The sequence below is a fragment of the Pagrus pagrus genome, assembly GCF_965226575.1.
Source record: "Pagrus pagrus genome assembly, chromosome: 5".
NCBI classification, from domain to species: domain Eukaryota; kingdom Metazoa; phylum Chordata; class Actinopteri; order Spariformes; family Sparidae; genus Pagrus; species Pagrus pagrus.
Window position 1 is genome coordinate 16,630,545 of NC_140189.1, and position 19,250 is coordinate 16,649,794.

A 19,250-nucleotide genomic window follows, 5' to 3' on the forward strand; every position below is an offset into this window, starting at 1 on the left:
CATAAAGGGTTTGGTCAACCAAAAACAACTATCAATGGACACACTTTATTTATAATTTGGCAGAAAGGAAAACAGTGGGACACCAACCTGGAGAGACACTGATGCCATCCTGCTATTAAAATCACGGTAAGTTGGCTAACTGTAGTCCTAATGTTAATGTTATGCATATACATTTGCAAACGATATGTAAATGTCACCGGGCAACTGGCTATGTGAACTTGACGCAAATTTGCTAGCAAGCCATGTTGGCTTATCCCGGCTAATTTGACCTAATTACTTTTTGTCGACTAAAACTGGACTAAAATGTTTTCAGTTGTCTTCAACTAAAACTATGAAGGATACAAATGACTAAAACAAATAAGCATTTTAGACTACTCGTTTTCAAGTAGCCCTCAGAACAGAGTTAAAAGGGATAGCTGTTGAAATCTGTCCCTGTGAAATGGGACAACGCTACAAGACTCATACGTCATCAGCAGTCATGGCATTTATGTAAACAGATGCAACCAGACATTTCCATTATGCTTTCTTTAGCTGTGGTGATTTCTCTTGCATTACAATGCAAATCTGCGTGTTATCACAATGCAAATTGGAGACAGAAAAGCATGGGTGCTCGCAATTCATTCACAACTTCACACTAAAAGAATGCTGCTTCATTACCTGGCCCCTAGCTTTGCTTTATAGGCTAACATTAGCAACCCATGCTCCTATGCTGCCAGTCTGAACTGATATTAGAGGAGCGTACAAAGCGCAGCAACTTCGCTGCTGGACTGGAAATCCAGGCTTTGTATGCAATCAGAGGACGGGAATGTAACATTGAAATAAGTCAAAATGCGGGACTGTCACGCACACATCAGCAATAACATTGTAACATTAGCGAGCGAGCTTGCATCAGCAAAGGACCACAATGCAGCAGGGCCTTGTAGCCCTAGCACTTTGCCCTAGCCCTCTGTTTCAACAAGAATCGGGACACCCTAATCTGAGGCGTGAATGTGCAAGATGGATGGGTAAAGCTAAGTGGCAGGGGAAAGAGCTGTAATGGAATTGGGCCGAAACTAAATCTAAAATAGCTGCCAAAATTAACACTTGACCAAACAGGTCTTGATGGGTGTTTTCTTGTTCCCTCATCCACAATTGTTACAAATGTCTGCTACAAAAAAGATCCATTTAAGTGTTTTCTAATCTGTCAACTCTATGGGTGAGATTTGAGGCAAAAAAAACACAAAACATTTTGGTTCTGTTTGAGAGATGGTGGTCATTGTCAAAGGCACTTAGACTGACTGCTCGTGGAGACAGTGGCACGAACAGCGTCCTCCGGTGCAAAGTTTTGCGGTGTCACTCTAATTGCATCAGGGAGAGGACGCTCGTTATACACATTCATGAGGGCGCCTGACAAGGAAGATATAAAGAGAATCCAGACATGTGGCACTTTTCTGACTTTTTGTGCAACAGATGGAAAATGCAACAGGGCGACTCCATCATTTTGGCGTACCTCATTTGCAAACTGTTTTTGTTCCACGCCAGCATTTCTGCAGATGACGCAATGGTGTTGCTTGTTTGTAGGGGGAGATTTTGTATAGGGAGTTAAGGTTTCAGACATAATGGTAATGCACCGCTGCAGGAGGACTGCAGATCCTTTCCCCAGATCTTCTTATAGAGTATGTTTAATGCCCAACACTGCAGAACTTGGCTCATTTAATAGAGGCCAAACTCCTGGAGTACAGTCGAATGTATTTCAACACTTCGCTGCTCTGCGCTGTATGCCAACCTGCCATATATCAGTCTCTATTTCACTTCTAATGCATGTAACACAGCAATTTGTACTTTTCTAATCAGTGCAGCGTAAATGCATCACTGTCAACATGCAGCACTCCACCGGCTCCTTTCTTCTCTCAAATTATAACCATTGTAAGTGCCCTTAATTTTCCAGAGCTGGTGAATTATGAATGATATAAAATATTTAAAACCAGCATAGAGCAACATTAGAGAGAGTTTCATAATCAAGCTAAGTACGCCATGGCCCGTACTTAACTAAATGAGCCCAGAGTTGTGCACTGCGTAACTGTTTGACCTCTCTGCGGCACATTCGTTCTCCAAACATATGTTGGCTATTTCGGCACCTCTGGACTGTGAAACTGAGACGGGGGTGGGAACGAGGTCTGTCGTGCATGCGAGCGTGATCTAAGTGGCTGTGAATACGGGGAACGGGCCGCTGGTTAGCGGTCGGGGAGCAAAGTTTGCACACCGAGTGACATGTCTGTGTGATCTGATGCAGGTTTTTCTGAGGCGCTCTGAAGGAACGGGGCCTCCGGGCTATGAACTTCAAATCATTCCCAAACATGCATGAGCACACACAGAGAGGCGCGCGTAATTATGCCGCCAATCCCCCCACCCCACCAGCGTAAACACTCGCAAGGTACAGCTGTTCCTGTGTGTCTGATATTAAATGACAAGGTGACTTGGTGTCCTGTAGGCCACCTGAGAGGTAGAGCTCCGCGAGGGGACACAGCAATCTATTCTCCTCAGTGCCGAGAGGAACTTACTCAAGCAGAGCAGCAGTTATTTCCCCCCCTCTCTGCTCTGCTCCGCTCTGCTCCCAATCCCTGCCGGTTTGCCTTCAAGTCAGCACCAGTTAGTAGCTTCTCCCGTGCGTGTGCGCGCGTCAGCGTGTGTCTGCGAGACTGTACGCCAGGCTAATTTCCACCGAGATGCACTGCAGTGTGCTACGAGCGGTCTCCAGGATATTGATGTGCTGCATATTAGGCAGCAGAGTGAATCAGCTCTGTGTGCTGTAAATATTCTATTGTCACTTTAATGCCTCTGTCAATGGCTTTGTCCGGGGTAATTCAGTCCGCTGCTGTCTCTGTCCCCTGTAGCTTCCACCGGCGAAGCATCTCACACACATCTGCGCACGCTTCGCGCACACACATGCAGATACTGCGAGAGTGAAACGGAGTAAATGAGGGACGAGGGGAGGGAAGGATAGGGAGGACGGTCACATCCCACACACACACACACACACACACACACACACACACACACACACACACACACTTTGCCTCGGGTTTTTCTTGCCGTCACAGATGATCAGGCCCAGTTTTGGCTTTAGCTCAGCTCTGACCAACCCCTGGTCCTGGAGCCAAACTGTTAAAAGACATTAAGTCAGCACAGAGACGCGCCACTGCCTCCTCTCCCTGCTAACCACAGGACACTAAAAAAAGTGTGTGCGCTTGTGTGCGCGTGTACCACGTATGTGTGCGGGTGACTGTGGGCTCTGCACACATGTGTACCCTAATGAGTCTTCGCATGTACTGGCGCGCATGTGTAGCCTTCCCCTTGCTGAGGTCAGATAGAGAGGGGGCAGAGTATTTGGAGCAGCCTTCCGGTCTCTCTGGGCGCACCACATGCCTGTCGCAGCTCAGTGAGCAGACTGTGAAAAGCTTATGTAAATGACGAGCCGCTCAGATGTGAAATCAGCCCTGTATTAAATTGTTTTGTTCCACTTGTCAGAGCTGATTAGTCCAAAAGCTCTCCAAAAGCTGCACAGGTATTGTGTTGATTGTATTCATATAGAAGCGCGTGCAAAAGAAAAAGGAAAAAAATAAAATAAAATCATAGATCACCTCGGGAAAGAGCATCTGTGTAGGTAGCAGGGTGCAATTGCTTTCTGAAGTGTGATCATTAGTCAGTTATCCCCTGACAGATTAGTATGGTGGTTTTTGAAGATGCTGGATGGCCCTTCACAGATGCACACTGATTGCCGTCCTCCCCCATATGTATCCAGAATCACTCCACCTGTCTCTTCAAAGGAGCCTGCTCTCGCTCCCTTACAAAGACCAGATCACAGGTCCCATTAGCCTAACCTTAGTCCACTTCTGTCTGAATGTCATGGACCAGGAAGTACATGCCCTCCCCTCCCCTCCCCTCCTCCCTTCCCCTCTCTGTCTTTTTTACACACACCTCTGGGACGCAGCACAGGTGGCATGGTATCTTAAATTCTGAGCTGGGATAGCGGGGAGAAATTAGAGTGGAGGAGAGAGGGATGCGAGAGACTGGCTGATGGGGAGAGGAGGGGGGGGCAGAGAGAAAGAGAAAGAGAAAGCGAGAGAGCAAGTTAGGAAGAGATGTGTAGGCAGAGAGAAAGAGATAGAGAGAGAGGGAGAGAGAGAGGCATCGAGGAGATTGCAGCACGGCGGCTGGAGGGCTCCCAGCATAAAGCAGGTCTTTGAAAAGGGCAGACAAAGAGAAAAGGTCTCGGCCAAATACCTGAAAGAATGTTGAGAGGAAAGAGGAGCGCGGCCAGAGGGAGATAAGGCAGTTAGCCGCACACTGAGGCAGCTCCTGTGTCATTGGATCAGGTTACTTCTGGCCGATGCGTGTGTGTGTGTGTGTGTGTGTGTGTGTGTGTTTGCATGCGCTCATCTGTGCACTTGTCCATTTGAGCGCCGATGTCGATACCGGCCCTCGCCGACATTCCTGTCTGCGTTCATGGTCCAGTGAGGTCGCTGACAAAGGCGCGATGGGGCGATGCTGCGTGTGGCGCCTGCAGGGCGAGCCCAGGTTCTCCGTACCCCAGATGTGAACCACAGCATCAGGCCGCACGGCAGGGTTAAAGAGGGATAATAAAGTCTCAATATTTCTGTTAAACGCTGGAGAATTCTGGTTCCCATGCGTCGCTTTTTCAAGCCCTTCTCCTGGGTTTCAAAGCATCTTAAGAGGGGCGCCTGCTTTGAAAGTGATTTTCAAGTCTGGGCTTTATCTGTGTGTGGGAAATCACCCTCTAGCTATTTTGTAAGCTTAGCTACCTTTGAATAGAATAACAGAGCCTTAGGATAAAGGGATCTACTGAGCTACCGTAGCAACAAACCAAAAAGAGGCGCAAACCAGCTTCTCCCTGCGTCGGTGTGGAAAGGACAGCAAATCTGGCAGGATATTAGAAGTGGATAATGTGAGTATCCAAACAAATCTAAGAAGTTATTAGTTGTGATTGAGGTCTGATAGCAATTAGTCTCGCTCTGGCACACAGACTGACTCCTGTCTAATGATGTCATTGACCTTGTCACCCCCCAGAGGTCAAAGTGTCCATGTTAAACCATGCGTAATGGTTCCGTGTTTAGACTACAAGGCCTGTCCGGCTAAATGGTGATGGATCGCTTCTTTTCGCTGCTGGTGGTGTGTGTTGCATCAGATGATACGGGTCTCAACATGATACGCAGTTGATTAAATCAATACTCCAAGGAAATGTGTGGTGGGCTCCATTTCAATCCAATAACACAGGGGCTTTAGGTGTGTGTGTGTGTATCTGCGTGTACCCTTGAGGAGCGTTTGCGCCGCGCACAAAATAAAGGACAAGGACATTGTGTTTGTTTGCAATATGGTTTTTGAAATGAGGTCATCAACAGTAAACGCACGCCTTTAAAGAGGCATCATGATCATCTGCATCACGTGAATGCAGAAATCTCTTTCCTGTGACAGACTTGATGATAGTGGTCATTTACTGCCCCAGGTCCCTAAATCATAAGGGAGAGATGGGAGATGACAGACAGGCTGGCAGCCATGTGCAAAAAAACCGAGGGACATTTTTCTATTTTCCTCCTCGTTTATTAGATTCGTTGTCAAGAAGAGGCCAGCTGCTGCTAAGGCGGAAAAAAACGAACAAGGCTGTTGGAGAGATGAAGGATGGCGGATTTGCATGCAGAATAGTCGATATGAAAGAATTTCCACCCATATGGCCACTGCTTTCCGAGTTTTGTCAGGGATTGTTAGCAGGACAGGTGCTGCCCTTAGGCTGTGCACATTAACAAATGCATGCACACTGTTCATCGCAGTGTTCGCACAGCAACACAAACACGATGAAGTAACGAGAGAACGCAGGACAAGGAAAAGAATTTGTGCTGTTTAACTACCGGCCTGTTTCCTCTCCTTCTCCACTCTTTTTCCCTCTTCTTTCTTTCTTTCTGTCTGAGCCCAGCGGTGACCCGTAGCAACCCCCAGTCTAATGACCGCCGCAGTTTGACACTCATTAAAGGTGGTCAATTAACCAGAGGGCCTGGAGTCACTTTCATTAGACGACTTGTAAAGGTCTATTTTAGTCTGGCTTTAAACACAACGGGGGCAGACAGGACTGGTGCTGGGTACCTGGACCTGGGGTCGGTTGTAGTTGTAGATGCAGGAGGGGAGGAGGGGCTGAGGTCTAAAACCTGCAAGAAAATGAAGACAAAAAGAACCTCTGGAGAGTCATTTGTTTTGTTTGGTATTTGTTTTGTTGAACTGGATTCTGTTGGTGTTTTATGGAAACAAACTCAAATGGTGAAAAAACAGTGAAATTGCTGAACAGAGCACAGAAAATGAGATCTCATGAGAGGGAAGATGAAAAACAGAGCCATCTGCTCTGAGGGTTGGCTCTCTAAAGACGATCTGGTCTCATTTCAATCCTTTGTATCACTCCTTTTACAGTAAATCAAGGGAGAGACTATTTTTTTCTTGGTTTAAGCTTGTGTGTGTGTGTGTGTGTGTGTGTGTGTGTGTACTTACGGCTGCATGTGTGCATGCGTGCAAATACAGCTTCGAGTGCACTGAGGGGAATGTTTTTCCCATTGTGCATGCTTCGTGCTGTAACATATCTCAGTTTGTGTGTGTGTGTGTGTGTCTGGTTTTAGGCAGAAAGCGTCTCCCGGTCCCAGGCCTCTGGAGTCATCAGCCTGTGAAGGTCAAGTCTGATTCAGAAAGAGACAAGGCAGATTGGCATGGAAATGGAATCTGCTGTCTCCGTGCCAAACGTCCAGACTGACTGACTGCCCTCAGCCTCTCATCACATCCAAGTCTATCCTCTCATCGCACCGTCCACTCCTCCTCCTCTTCTTTCGCCGCCGCCTCTGCATACCAATATGAGGCTATAACGCACAGGAGGAGCGGCGCTGAAATGGGCCTGCTTAATAATCACGATGTCAAACAATGCCTGCATGAACGGGAAACATGAATCCAGCTGTTAGTTGCAGCAAGGAACCATCTGCTTAAAGTGGAGCTGTCTCTTCTCATTGCTTTTTTCGCATATGGCAGATGTAGCCTTAAGCCATTTTTAAGCAGTTATTTTATAATGAAACAAGAAATGCACTTATTGAGCTAATGGATTCATAAGCAGCCGCTACTAAGAGATATTGTTCAAATGTTTATTATGTCTTTATGAGAGAAGTCAAGTTAGATGAGTTGTATGAGACCTAATGTGCGTGTGTGTGTGTGTGTGTCTGCGTGAGTGTGTGTGTGTTCTGCTGTTGTATGTAATGAGCATGCGCTTTTGATATGAATGAGTGCAGTGAGGCGTGAGATGAGTATGTGCCTGCTGGTATGGAACAAGTCCTTGCACTTCTCGTGTGTGTATGATTTTGTGACTGGACTGTGTGTGTGCGTGTGTGTGTGTGTGTGAGAGAGAGAGAGAGAGTGCGAGAGAGCAAGAGAGAGAGAGAGCGAGAGAGGGAGGGAGTGTTCATTGGGCTGAAATGGGTCCCTGCCCTTCATGAATATTCAGTCACCCCCCGCGTTTCCACTGATGTCTCACTGATGTCAGCTTGCGTGTGGGAAAACGAGTTGCCCCGGTAACAATGTTCCCCCAAAGCCGGTCTTACTGCTGCAAAAAATAAAAAAGAGAGAGGGAGAGAGAGGGAGGGAAAGGGATGTCTACTGTAGTTCATCCCCAAAACTCAAAGCACCATGGTCTGGAGCCAGGAATAAAACACAGCTGAGTGAAATCTCCTTGATCTCATGTGGCACCCTTAAAACTAGGGCAGCACTTAGGTCACATGTTTAGGTCAGTCACCCTTCACTGGGGGATTCTCTAATGCATCCTGTCAACCGCTGTGCAGCCACAGCATCACAGGGAGCACAAAGGCATGTCTGCACCCGCTCATGATGCTTCCTGACTGCTCTTCTCAGTTTTAATTTCTCAGCCGGCTCTGTGCTGCGACTTTTTTTCTGATAGAGCTGAAAAGCTCCAGTATGAAGTGTCTGTTTTGCTCTCTTTCCCGTCGCGAGTGACATTGAGAGATCCTTCACTGCCGCGCTGACTGTGAGATGTTGTTATTCTGACGCTGTCATTGTCAAACTGACTCGCAGACAGACACACACATGGGCATGCGCACACGCATATACACTCTCTATCCGCCAGCATCCACCATCTCTGCCCCCACAGATGTTGCCCAGTATTTAGGTCAGTTCGTTTTCAGATGGGTGGTCAGCAACGCTTGTATTAGCTTGGGTTTCCAGGAACTGATACAATGAGCCAGTCAGCTCTGAGAGGCCACCCCAGAGAGGCCGGAAGTGCAGCTCTTTGTAATCATAACGGACAGTGTTCGCTTACGGATACCAAACAGCATTAAGATCTGGCTAATGACTGCAGCTACAAGATTGAGACTGCTGTGAAAATCCACTGTACTGAAGATTAATGCTGGTACCGGACTACAAAAGGCTGATCTTATGACTGTGGACCGCTTACAATATGTTACCGTACTATACTGTTACCACACGCACCAGCCTGCTAATCAGTTAGTTATTCGTTGTTTAGGTTTATTGAATGTCAACTTACTCAATGACAAATCACTCTGTAGTGTGATTTTTTTAAATTTTCTTAAGTATTTGTACTTTATTGTCAGATTATCAGTCAATATATTCAAGCTTTTCTTAAATATTCCTAAGTTTCTATGCAAAAGTTCATACAATGTTCTTGGGTTTTCTTAAATATATTCACCTTTCCATTCCAGATTCAGCAGGTTCAGCGTTTCATTTGAGTTGTCTCGCATTTTTCTTGCTCAATATTTTGCCCTATATTTTTAGGTTCTCATTCAATTTTCTCAAAATGGAGTTCAGTTTAACCCAAGATCTTGTTCAACAGTGCTTATGATATTCTCAGGGTTTTTTTTTTTCTAGTTTCTGTTCAATATTGTCATGTTCTCATTTATATTCTCAAATTTGCATTCAGTTTTCTCAGACTCTCAGTGAATATTCTCAGGATTTTGGTTCAATATTTTCTATATCTAAGTGCTAAACAGAGGCGACTGGACTTGCTTTCTTTGAGTTTCTTAGAGACGTTTCAATCAACGCACCCCAGTCAGTTAGAACTGAAGAGGACTGTTGGATGAGAGGGGAAATATTCACCGACATGTTTTTTGTTCAGTATTCTCAGTATTCTTCTTTTGTATCTATTTTATAGTCCCAGGTTTTCATTTACAGTTTCCTGAAAGGAGCTTACTTTCAACTCTAAACACAAAACTAAAAAACATTTTGTCAAAAAATATCTTTGTTCTTCCTTCTCAAAACTGATTCTTTCCACCAAAACAATACACAAAGCTACTGTATTCCTCTCACAGACTATCAATTTAAACACTGGTGTGATGAATTTAAAACACTTCCAGCAAAATACTTTTTTATTTATGTCTATATATGTCTCAAAACAGGTTGCACTGTATTGCTATTGTAATGCCATACTTTAAATTTAAACACATTGCATTGCCACAATCAGTGTAACAGAATAGATACAATGCATGTTTGTCTATCCAATAAGCTTAAATTGGGCTAAACTCACAACCCAGCTGCTCAGAGTCACACTGAAAACTTTTCTGTACTGTGTTTTTGATACACTGTGTGCATAGTTCTAGTTTTTGTGTGGATGCGATGGGGGGAAAAACAGTAATAATTAATCTTGATTTGTTTTTCAACTTCTCATTGAAATGTTCAGCTTTTTGTTCAGTGATTTCTGGTATTTGCTCAATATTCAAATGCTTTAATTCAATATTCCAAAGGTTTCATCCAATATCCACATGTTGTCTTTCAATATTCTCAAGTTTTCATCCTGTAGTTTGAGGTTTTCATGTAACATTATCTGTTTTTCAGTTCTCAGTGTTTTCGCTCAGACATTGTATGCAATATGAACCTGAACAGCCCGCGAGCGACTCAGTGCATTTAATTGTATTTTGGAAAGTCTGAAGACTTTAACTAACTTATTGGTTTTTGCCAGACACACCTGCGGAGTTTCTTGTCCTTCACCTCCCTGTCAGTCAGCCAAGGCCAGGATGCAAACCCTTGATGTAGCTCAAAAACAGGTTGAAAATAAAGTTTCGTAAACACAAACAACGAACAAAGAAGTGACGGACCATTACTCTAAAGTGCAAACGTGTGTCTGTATTTGCCGGGGTGACTCTTTTGTAGTGTTAAACATCAAGAGCGGTTTGAGTGAAAGGGGGGAAATGAGAGAGACAGAAGGAGCCAAAGCTTCAAGGCATAATACTGTAATTGGAAAATTGTGCAAATGCGTTTTGGAGTCATGTTATATAAATGGCCAGCAGAGATAATGCCTGAGATTCGAGGCATGGCCTAATTGAGAGAAGGAGATGGAGGAGGAGAGGGGTGGCGACGCTGAGGGGGCGAATGAAGTGTGGGTTTTAAATTGGGTGAAGGAAATGTGGATGGAAATGGGATGTTTTCAAAGACTTGGGGAGGAGGGAGGCCGAGTGAGCGAGCTGTTTCTCTTTAAAGGGGAGGGGGAAAAGGAAGAGAGGGAATAATTCCCACTTTCTCCCCTGGTCTCCACACCTGTGACCCAGCAGCCAGCCGCCCCAGCTATTTCTCCCATGAGTGTGTGTTCGTTTTTCCTTTTTTTGTGTGATATGTGTGCAAGTCTCTCAGGTTCTCGCACTCCCTGTATGATTGATGAGCCTCGGTCAGACCTGGATCCCTGCCACGGCCCGGGCCTGATCAGGCATGTTCTGGTCATAACAATGCCATCAATATGTGGCTGACGGCTGTGCGTGCATGTGTGTGTGAGTGTGCGTGTGTGTAATGAAACATGAAAAGGAAGGATACCATAACTCAAGAGAAGATGCTTTGGTGGAATTTCCATTTCCTGCTGCTCTTAGGGATTAAAGAGGAACTTGTTTAGATATAGTTCCCCTCATTGATTGGAATTTGACTCACATTAATTAGCCCTTTCATGAACGATCCACATGTTACTGTTTGACTAATGAACTCTCTTCTCGTGGTTTTTCTTCCCCCCGTTTCCATTTCTTGGTGCCATCTCAGGTTTCCTCCGCAGCTCCGAGGATTGACCAAAAATCTGCTTGATATTTGATGAGCAGCATTTGATGAAAGGCATTAGTGGGCCTGCATTATTTATGACTGGCGAGTGATGCATTAACTCATTAAATATGTATATGTACATTACATGAGAACGAACATGTCCCATAGCATGTCATATTGATTCCGGTGTGAGTTACGTGTCTCCTTGCACAATCCATATGAAAAAACATTAGGAGATGGCACACCAAAATCGCTTAAGAGGCGTATTGACGAGCTCCCCCCCGCCGGATGCACGGTCACAGTTGAGGAGCTGCAGAGTTTCGAACTTGCTTGCTTCGACGGATCAAGGGTAGTGTCTGCACATGCAGCAGATTTTGTGTGGGAGCGGAGTGTGTGAAATAACGTGAGGGGAAACTGAGATGCGGTGCCAACTTACACAGTTAAAGGAATGGTACCAGTGTTATTGAATTCTTTCCCTCATCTGGTTAGCTATCGCTTTACATCTCCCGCTGACAACTTTATTTTCCAGCCATGGCTCCTTCACAAGCTCTACTGGCCTCGTCAGAAGTGAAAACGACTCGCCTAGCACCCGGCAGGCAGTGACGTAGTCGCAAACATAATGATAAGTAAACTATGCTAATGCAGAACCGGTTGGTGATCATGTGAGGCTAACAACCGCCAGTGCAATCTAAAATGAATTACTCAGCTTAGAAAAGGCATTAATCTAAGCTTCCTCACCTTAAAAGACCCTGTGCTCATTTAGTTTACTTCAGTTTGAGAGTAATTACTATGACGGCCACACGCTATGAATTTATATCCGTCAGCCGGAGAAGAAAGTTCAACCTCGCTTCATTAATAAAAATGCAAGTATTCTCTCAAAGGGACTCCGTGATAATCTCCAGCCATTTCCTTCCTTCTTTTCCACGTGACACACTGTTGGTGAAAGGAAATGGAATAATAAAAATAAAAGCTTCCACGGAAGTTCCTTTCACAATTAGTATTCACGGTCATGGATGAAAATGCGTGTAAGTTAAATTGTTCCCAAGCCGCCTCAAAACTGCTGGCAGCTGTTGCTCTCCCAGGTGACTTGTTTCATCTATAAAGACATGTGAGCCGCCATGTTACACAATGATAAAAACAAAACAATTACACATGCCGGCGTCGAGTGAAAACTCACCGGGGTGTTTTAGCTGCTGTTTTAAAATGTACCCCTGTTTAAAAATGCAAATGGAGTGTGTAAATGCTAAAATACTGACATGTAAATGGACATAAATGAATTAAATTAATGAGTCGACCCTTGATAAACACAAGCTGCGGAAGTCTCCTAATGGTGAAGCAATATACATATAAACATAGTATTAAAAATGCAACAGTTGAATCCACTGGACAATTGAATATTAAGCTAATATTTGATTAAATAAGGATCTGGAGGGTGTGTTCCTCCCCCCCCCAAAAAAATGAAGCATAAAAATGCTGCAATGCATTCTGCAACAGTAATATTTCCTTATTTTTGTGATGTTGACTCTGTACAGAAGAACAACAGAAGAAGCCTGTGGCAAATGATGCACACACACACACACACACACATGCACAGAAAAACATGCAGTCACACACACAGTAGCTCAGTGGGGGGAAGGTTTTAATAAACCCACAGTAACGTGGATCTATGGGGGCGTCTCGGGACCGAGCCAGGAAACCAGATGAACGTACCTGCCCCGGGGCACGGAGAGAGAAACAGTGTGGGGTGGGGGAGGCGGGGAGCCAGTGAAGCCACAGGCACATTATGTCTCTCATTGCCCTTACTTTTTCTCCCTCCCGCCATCAGTCTCTTCACTCGCCTACTCCGTCTGCGCTCACATCGTCAGCCACACGAAAGCCCGGCCCACAAACACTGATGCGTTTGTTGGAGAGAATGCCCAATCACTTTAATAACATTTCATGCCATCTCTGCTTTCACCGAGGAGCTTAGAGTTTTGCTCCTCAGCCGGCTAAACACAGACTGTAATTTCAGACAAACGCAATGGAAATGCAGAGTGCAGCCAATCAGGTTTAATCATGTATGAAGAAATGTAATTTTGGAGGACACCAGGGCAGAGCGGGTTGATACGGGTATTAGTTACTATGCAAAAAGGCGTGTCCGTACTCCCCGAATATGAATTTATGAAGCCTGCTTGTGATTTCAATCTGACTAATGTATCAGAACAAACCCATCTGTGCAGCACTGACCCCTGAGGTAAGGGTTTAGGGGGGGTGGGTGGGGGTTGATTTGAGCGTGGGCGGCTGGTTTTTATGCTCCCACCATGAACCGAGGTGGTCACCGAGATGGGGAATGAAATCTTTGTACCCACATTAAAAGGAAAAACAAAGAAAGAAGGAAACATCACTCCAGAACAAGTTCCATGGGAAAAATTTTATTTATCAATATGCGGTAGTTTCCAAACTGGTGGAACGTTATTTCCATTGTAGCTGGTGCCAATAGGTTACGCTGAGAAGCGGCGAGAAAAGTGAATGGCAAAAAAAAAAAAAAAAATAACAAAACTTGACAGTTATGATTCAAACAAAGGGAAACAAATTCAACAGGTTTTGCTTACACATGCACATTGAAAAATAATACTGTGGCTTTGAACAATAGCAGAAATCAACCTACAGTGAGGCTCATACCAACATCCTTGTGCTAAATTAGGAAAGGAGGGAGAGAGCAACTTTAAAACAAAGGACCGCCTGGGAGATAATGAGTGGTGTAAACCGGATGATTTATTGGCGAGCGCTGTACGGTCACACTCTCATACATAGCCTCTTTTCTCCCTTTTCTCCCCCTTCCTGCTCTTTCTCTCTGTCTGGCCCGATAGACTTATTAAAACTGAGAAAAGATTCATCTTTCTGGACCAAAATGTATTTGTTACATCTTATAATGGAGTGGAAGGTGTAGGTAACTCAAAGGCAGTGGAATAACACAGTCTTCATATGCAGAGTTAAGTGCTGTCTCCAACAGGGAAAGGGAGCCTTATCATTTATAGTTTCAAAGACCTATCCATTTCAAAGCTGCTCGGTGACAAAGCTTCAGTCCTGAACAGTTTCTGAGCGACTAGAGTCCTGTTGAATGGGCGATGTAAAAACTCTGAAGCCCTGTTTCTTTTCTTTTTTTTTTTATTCTTTAACACGTGTGGTAACAAAGACTTTTTTGACAATACTGGACGCTGCAGAAAAAGACAGCTCACGTGTCCGTTGCAATATTCAGTTGAACTCTAATGAAAAGAAAAATAAAAACATATTGCAAACAGAGACCAAAAGAAAAAAAAAAAAAAAATGCAAGGATTCATACAAAACACACTTTAAAAAGACAGCTATTTACAAACATCCTCCATTACAAAAATCTAATCTTAAATTTTTCTTATGAGCAGTGTTCAGGTGAAATTACATCTTAAATCGGGCTCTATCCATATATTTACATTTCTCTCTTTAACTTTTTTTTTTTTTTTAACTCTCCCTCAAAAATCTGAATAACATTAAGTGGTCACTAGAATGAATAAAAATGAGATATGGTTTGTGGTAATTTGGTAATGACTCCCTTGGCTGGTGTAGGTGAATGGATGCGCACCGATCCGAAACAAAAATATTTGATGTAGATGTGTTTCACAGAGGGCCACAGAGGGATGCATGCTGAGTTAAAACACAGGGCCACAAAAGCACGAGCAGCTGTTTAGGTTGTTAACTCCGAGGTTAACGACACGCAAAAGCCACTGGAGTCTTCCCCGAGTCTTCAAGCTGGGCTGCCTTTTAACTCAGCAGTGTATATCCGTGGATGGCAATAGTATGTGGCAGCGGATGATGGGTGTCTCTGCCGGTGAATAAACATTAAATGGCAGTCTGACCGTTTGACTGGAGATAAACCTGGACCCGTCAGTCTCGCGCGCGCGTGTGTGTGTGTGTGTGTGTGTGCACATGTGCGTCAAACGTCAGCCCACGTCTGCGCGCTGAGGAATAGCTGTCCTTATCTGCTCCCCTCTCCTCTCACACATCATTAACTGGGACTGCGGCGCTCCGTACTTTGGCAGCCACACTGTTTGGAGCACCTAGTCCCGAAAACAAGTCTGTTCGGCTGCTACACCACAGAAGCATTCACAATAACGCACACATACATACACACGCAGGGGGTGAAAACTGCAAATATAAGCACAAATAAGCACTCACACATAGATGCACCTACATGTGCACGCAGACAGATTCGAACCCTCCCCCAGCCCGACCTAAGTGAGAGCGTCGGTGTGCACACGTGCACACATCCAGCTGCAGTAAATCCTGTCTCGGTGCCGCTGCCCTGGGCTGTGTGATAGCTGAGCTGCAGTGTCCTCGCTGGCTGAACACCTTGACTGTGGAATATTCTGCACAGCATTTTTATTCACAGCACAACCGGTGAGAGGATGGAAAAAATTAATGCTAAAACTACCTCCGCCCCACCACCTCACCCTTCACCCCGCCATCCCCATCCACGCCGCCATCTTCCTCTCAGGTTAAAGCCAAGTCACAGGAACATTTTCTCCTTTATCCGCCGCTCTCTCTCTCCTCCCCGGCTGGTGAGTGTGGGCACGGAGATGGCACACAGATTAGTCACACGCTGGCGACGACACTGACTGCGCACTCCACTGACTCATCTACAGATGGCAGCCAATTGGCATTTGACGATACTGTATCTCAATGTTCGCCATCCAACTTATATATAGGGCATCCTACCTATGTAGGCCAGCCAATCAGTGCCGACCATCCAACCTACACCCACCTTGCCCAGGCAGCAGGCACCAAACTAACTATTTGATGCTTACACCATAGCACCAGAAGCCAGAACAAACAAATATCAACCTGCCTGCTGTCTTAAAAAACCATCTCCCGGAAAGCTCATCAGACGCATGAAACCTTCAATTGGTGCCAACTGGAGCACTGGAAGGGGTTTTGTAAGATCTCGGGCTTGTCTGTCTGTCAGCGCGTCAGTCTGTCTGTCTTGTTTTCTGAGGCTTACGATACAGTAACTTAGTGTTCTTCTTCCCCAACGCCAGTACGTCTGCCCAGATACAAGACTGGTCTGGACATGCCCGAACATGCACACACACACACACACTCACAGAGGACACACCTTCAAATACACACAAGTAGGTCATAAATACCAGAGTAATGCTAAAGCTCATATCAGACCAGTGGAGAAGGGAGTATTCTCAGGAACACACACACCTCGATATCAACAGTTCGGGTCAAAGGTTCGCTCTCAGGAAAACAATGAGCACGATGGGTGACATGGGTGGTGAGAAGATGGAGCGAAAATGGTGATCTATTCAACTCTATACATTGTGCACTTGTAGGAAAAGTCTAACAAAATACAACTGCTTTGTGAACTGAATCAGGGTTCGAGGAAATCCTCCATCAAAAATAGTAAGTAAGGCAAACATCAGAGGTGCGAAGGGAGAGGAACACATTATTTCACACACTGTGTCTGATACCTGAGCTATCTGGAGAGTTCCCTGGCCCAGCGCGGAGCCCTGACTAACACACACGCACACACGCACGCAGAGACACATACACACGTTTTTATGCTTGCACACAAACTGCAGGCTGAGTGGCGTCCGGGGCCTGTGTCTGCCTGTTCCTGGCTAGTGTGCTCGGATGGTGTGTTTAATTGGGTGTAGCACAGACTGTACTTCAGGGAACTGAGATAAGTTATATCCTGCCCGTTAAAGGGGACAGCGAACCAGGAAGCCAGAGTTCCGTCTGTCGGCTCGCTCCAGCTCCGCCCCCCCTGTCGGAGCACGGCGGGGAGATGTAGAAGGTGGGAGGCGAGGTGAGGGGAGGAGGTGGAGGAGGTGGAGGAGGGGGAGGAGGAGGAGGAGGAGGAGGAGGGGGGGGGATTGTCGGACAACCCAAACAAACAGAATAAGCCTCTCTCATAGGTCAGCTCACAACCCCGCTGGTTACTGGTCAGTGCGCGTCTCTCCAGATTTGTGCAGCAGGTGGTAGAAATAACACGGGCTTGAAGAAACATCAAGTCCCCAAAATGCAAAGGAAAGTGTTCTTCCCAAGAACGTAAATCAAGCGCTCCTCTCATTCTCCATCCTGCCCGTGTCGCTGGCTGTGCGGAGCGTGTCAGACTTTGTAGTAGATGTTGGCAGGGCTCTGCGGGGGCATCTCCTGGACAATGTAGACAGGGTGGCCATAGTCGCCGCTCACCTTCTCATAGTGAGGGCAGTAGTTGTTCTCTGTCCGCAGCGGAATGATGATGTCACTGGGCTCCGTGCCAGCCGTGCCCCCGGGCATCTTGGGATTGGACAGCGTGCTGAGCGACAGCGCCGAGGGGCGGGGCTGCGAGTGGGCGTTTTTCCTGGAGCGCTTGCGCATCTTGATGAGCAGGATGACGAGGAGGAGGATGAGCACGAGGAAGATGATGCAGCCAGCGCCGATGGCGGAGAACACGGCCACTTTGGAGCCGAGGATGCCGTCCGAGTTACCTGAGGAACCAGACTGGTCCTGATTCATGGTATCTACAGAGAGACAGAAAGAGCAAGAGGGCTTAGGGACAGTCCAAACATTATTAGGGAGGGTGGCGGGGTCAGACAAGGGGGAGGATATTTTAATTATATTTTTATTAAAGGGAGGGCAGTCTAATATTTCTGGAAGAACAAGGGGGGGCCTTTTATTTTCTTCTTACCCCATATTGAGTTTTTATATTTGAGATTATAATATAAAAATACAACAACATAAGAGAAAAATACAAATAAAGTTGCATTCTGCCATATTCAGAGGATATGGTTAAGGGAGGAAATATAACATTGCACCGGCCCTTCAACACAGTTCTGTTGATTGAAAGGCTGCGACTAACGATTATTTTCATTGTCGATTAATCTGTTGGTTATTTTCTTGATTAATCAATTGGTTGTTGGTCTATAATACGTCAGAAAATGGTGAAAAAGTCAGTGTCTCCCAAAGCTCAAGATGATATCCTAAACTGTCTTGTTTAGTTTACTGTCTTCAGTTTACTGTCAAAGAAGAGAAAACAAACCAGGAAATAAAGAACATTTTGACATCTTTTTCTTTAAAAACTACTTGAACCGATTAATAGATTATCAAAATATTTGGTGATTAATATAATAGCTGACAATTAATCAGTTTCAGCTCTAGATGCCTGTTACATATGGTGGCTAAAGTAAAAATGTGTATTTAGCAGCTCTCTAACTCAAGAGAGAGAGTGTACACTGAATTTTCACCATTTTGTTACATCTGCAGTAATTATATTATTTTGCGATACTGGGGGGGGTGATATTAAAGTTTCTTTCTAATTCAAACAGAACATTAATTTAACTGGAAAGGCTGCTCTTTGTGTAAAATATAAGATTTGGCACACCCCCGCACATGCAAATCATTTTCATACACTCCCTTGGAGACTGGTGAGTAATCAGAAGAGTAATAACATTTACTGTAAGCCTGTCCTGTCATGTGCGGCTCTAACTCTTCTGAGCCTAAATCAACTGTGATCACATCCCTGTTTGTTGTGTGCTCTACTTGACTAACAGCCCCATTGATGTAATCTAATCGAATTAGCTCAATCAAAATAGCCCCCTAATGAAATCTGGAGTCATCACTCAACACAACAAAGATCCCTGCTCCGATAAGATCGAGCCGGGGAAACTTGTACGACATGCCCAGGCCATGTTTGTACGGCAAAGGCCAAGTGAGATATATGAAAAAAATGAGGGGGGCAAATCTGAACATCTGATTTTATTTTATCCTTTTGTCTGCGGGGCTCAGAGCGGGGGGAGGACGGGGCAGGAATTGGGGGCTGTTACTGGATGAGAGGGAGAATGACTGGCTCCTCCAGTGACTGAAATCTGAGAAGAACCAAATCTGTTTTCCATGTATGCATGCAGCTGCTGCCAAAGAGCAGCACTCACCTCCTCCTCCCCCCGCCACCACCACCTCTTTACTGTCCATGACCCCCCCACAGGCACACAAAAGCCCAATACCTCCGGAGACTGCCATCCACACTAATGACTGTGTCTCCGCACTCGGCTGACCACTCTGCACTTAACCATTTATTGAGGAGGGGATAACTGCGCCTTACGTCTTATCACAACTAAATGACATCACTGAAAGCTACCGTTTTCCAGCCTTATCTGTGAAATCAGAGGCGCGAGGAATTTCGTACATTC

General features: G+C 45.4%; 1 protein-coding gene across 1 annotated transcript in view; it reads right to left on the reverse strand.

Annotated features, from left to right (window-relative positions):
• Positions 1-13,452: 13,452 nt before the first annotated feature.
• Positions 13,453-19,250, reverse strand: part of efnb1 (ephrin-B1) — a 62,888-nt gene continuing 57,090 nt past the window's right edge. The window contains exon 5 of the mRNA XM_084353565.1: positions 13,453-17,585. Coding sequence (XP_084209691.1) covers positions 17,191-17,585 — 395 coding nt within the window. The 3' untranslated portion in view covers positions 13,453-17,190. The remainder of the gene's footprint in view (positions 17,586-19,250) is intronic.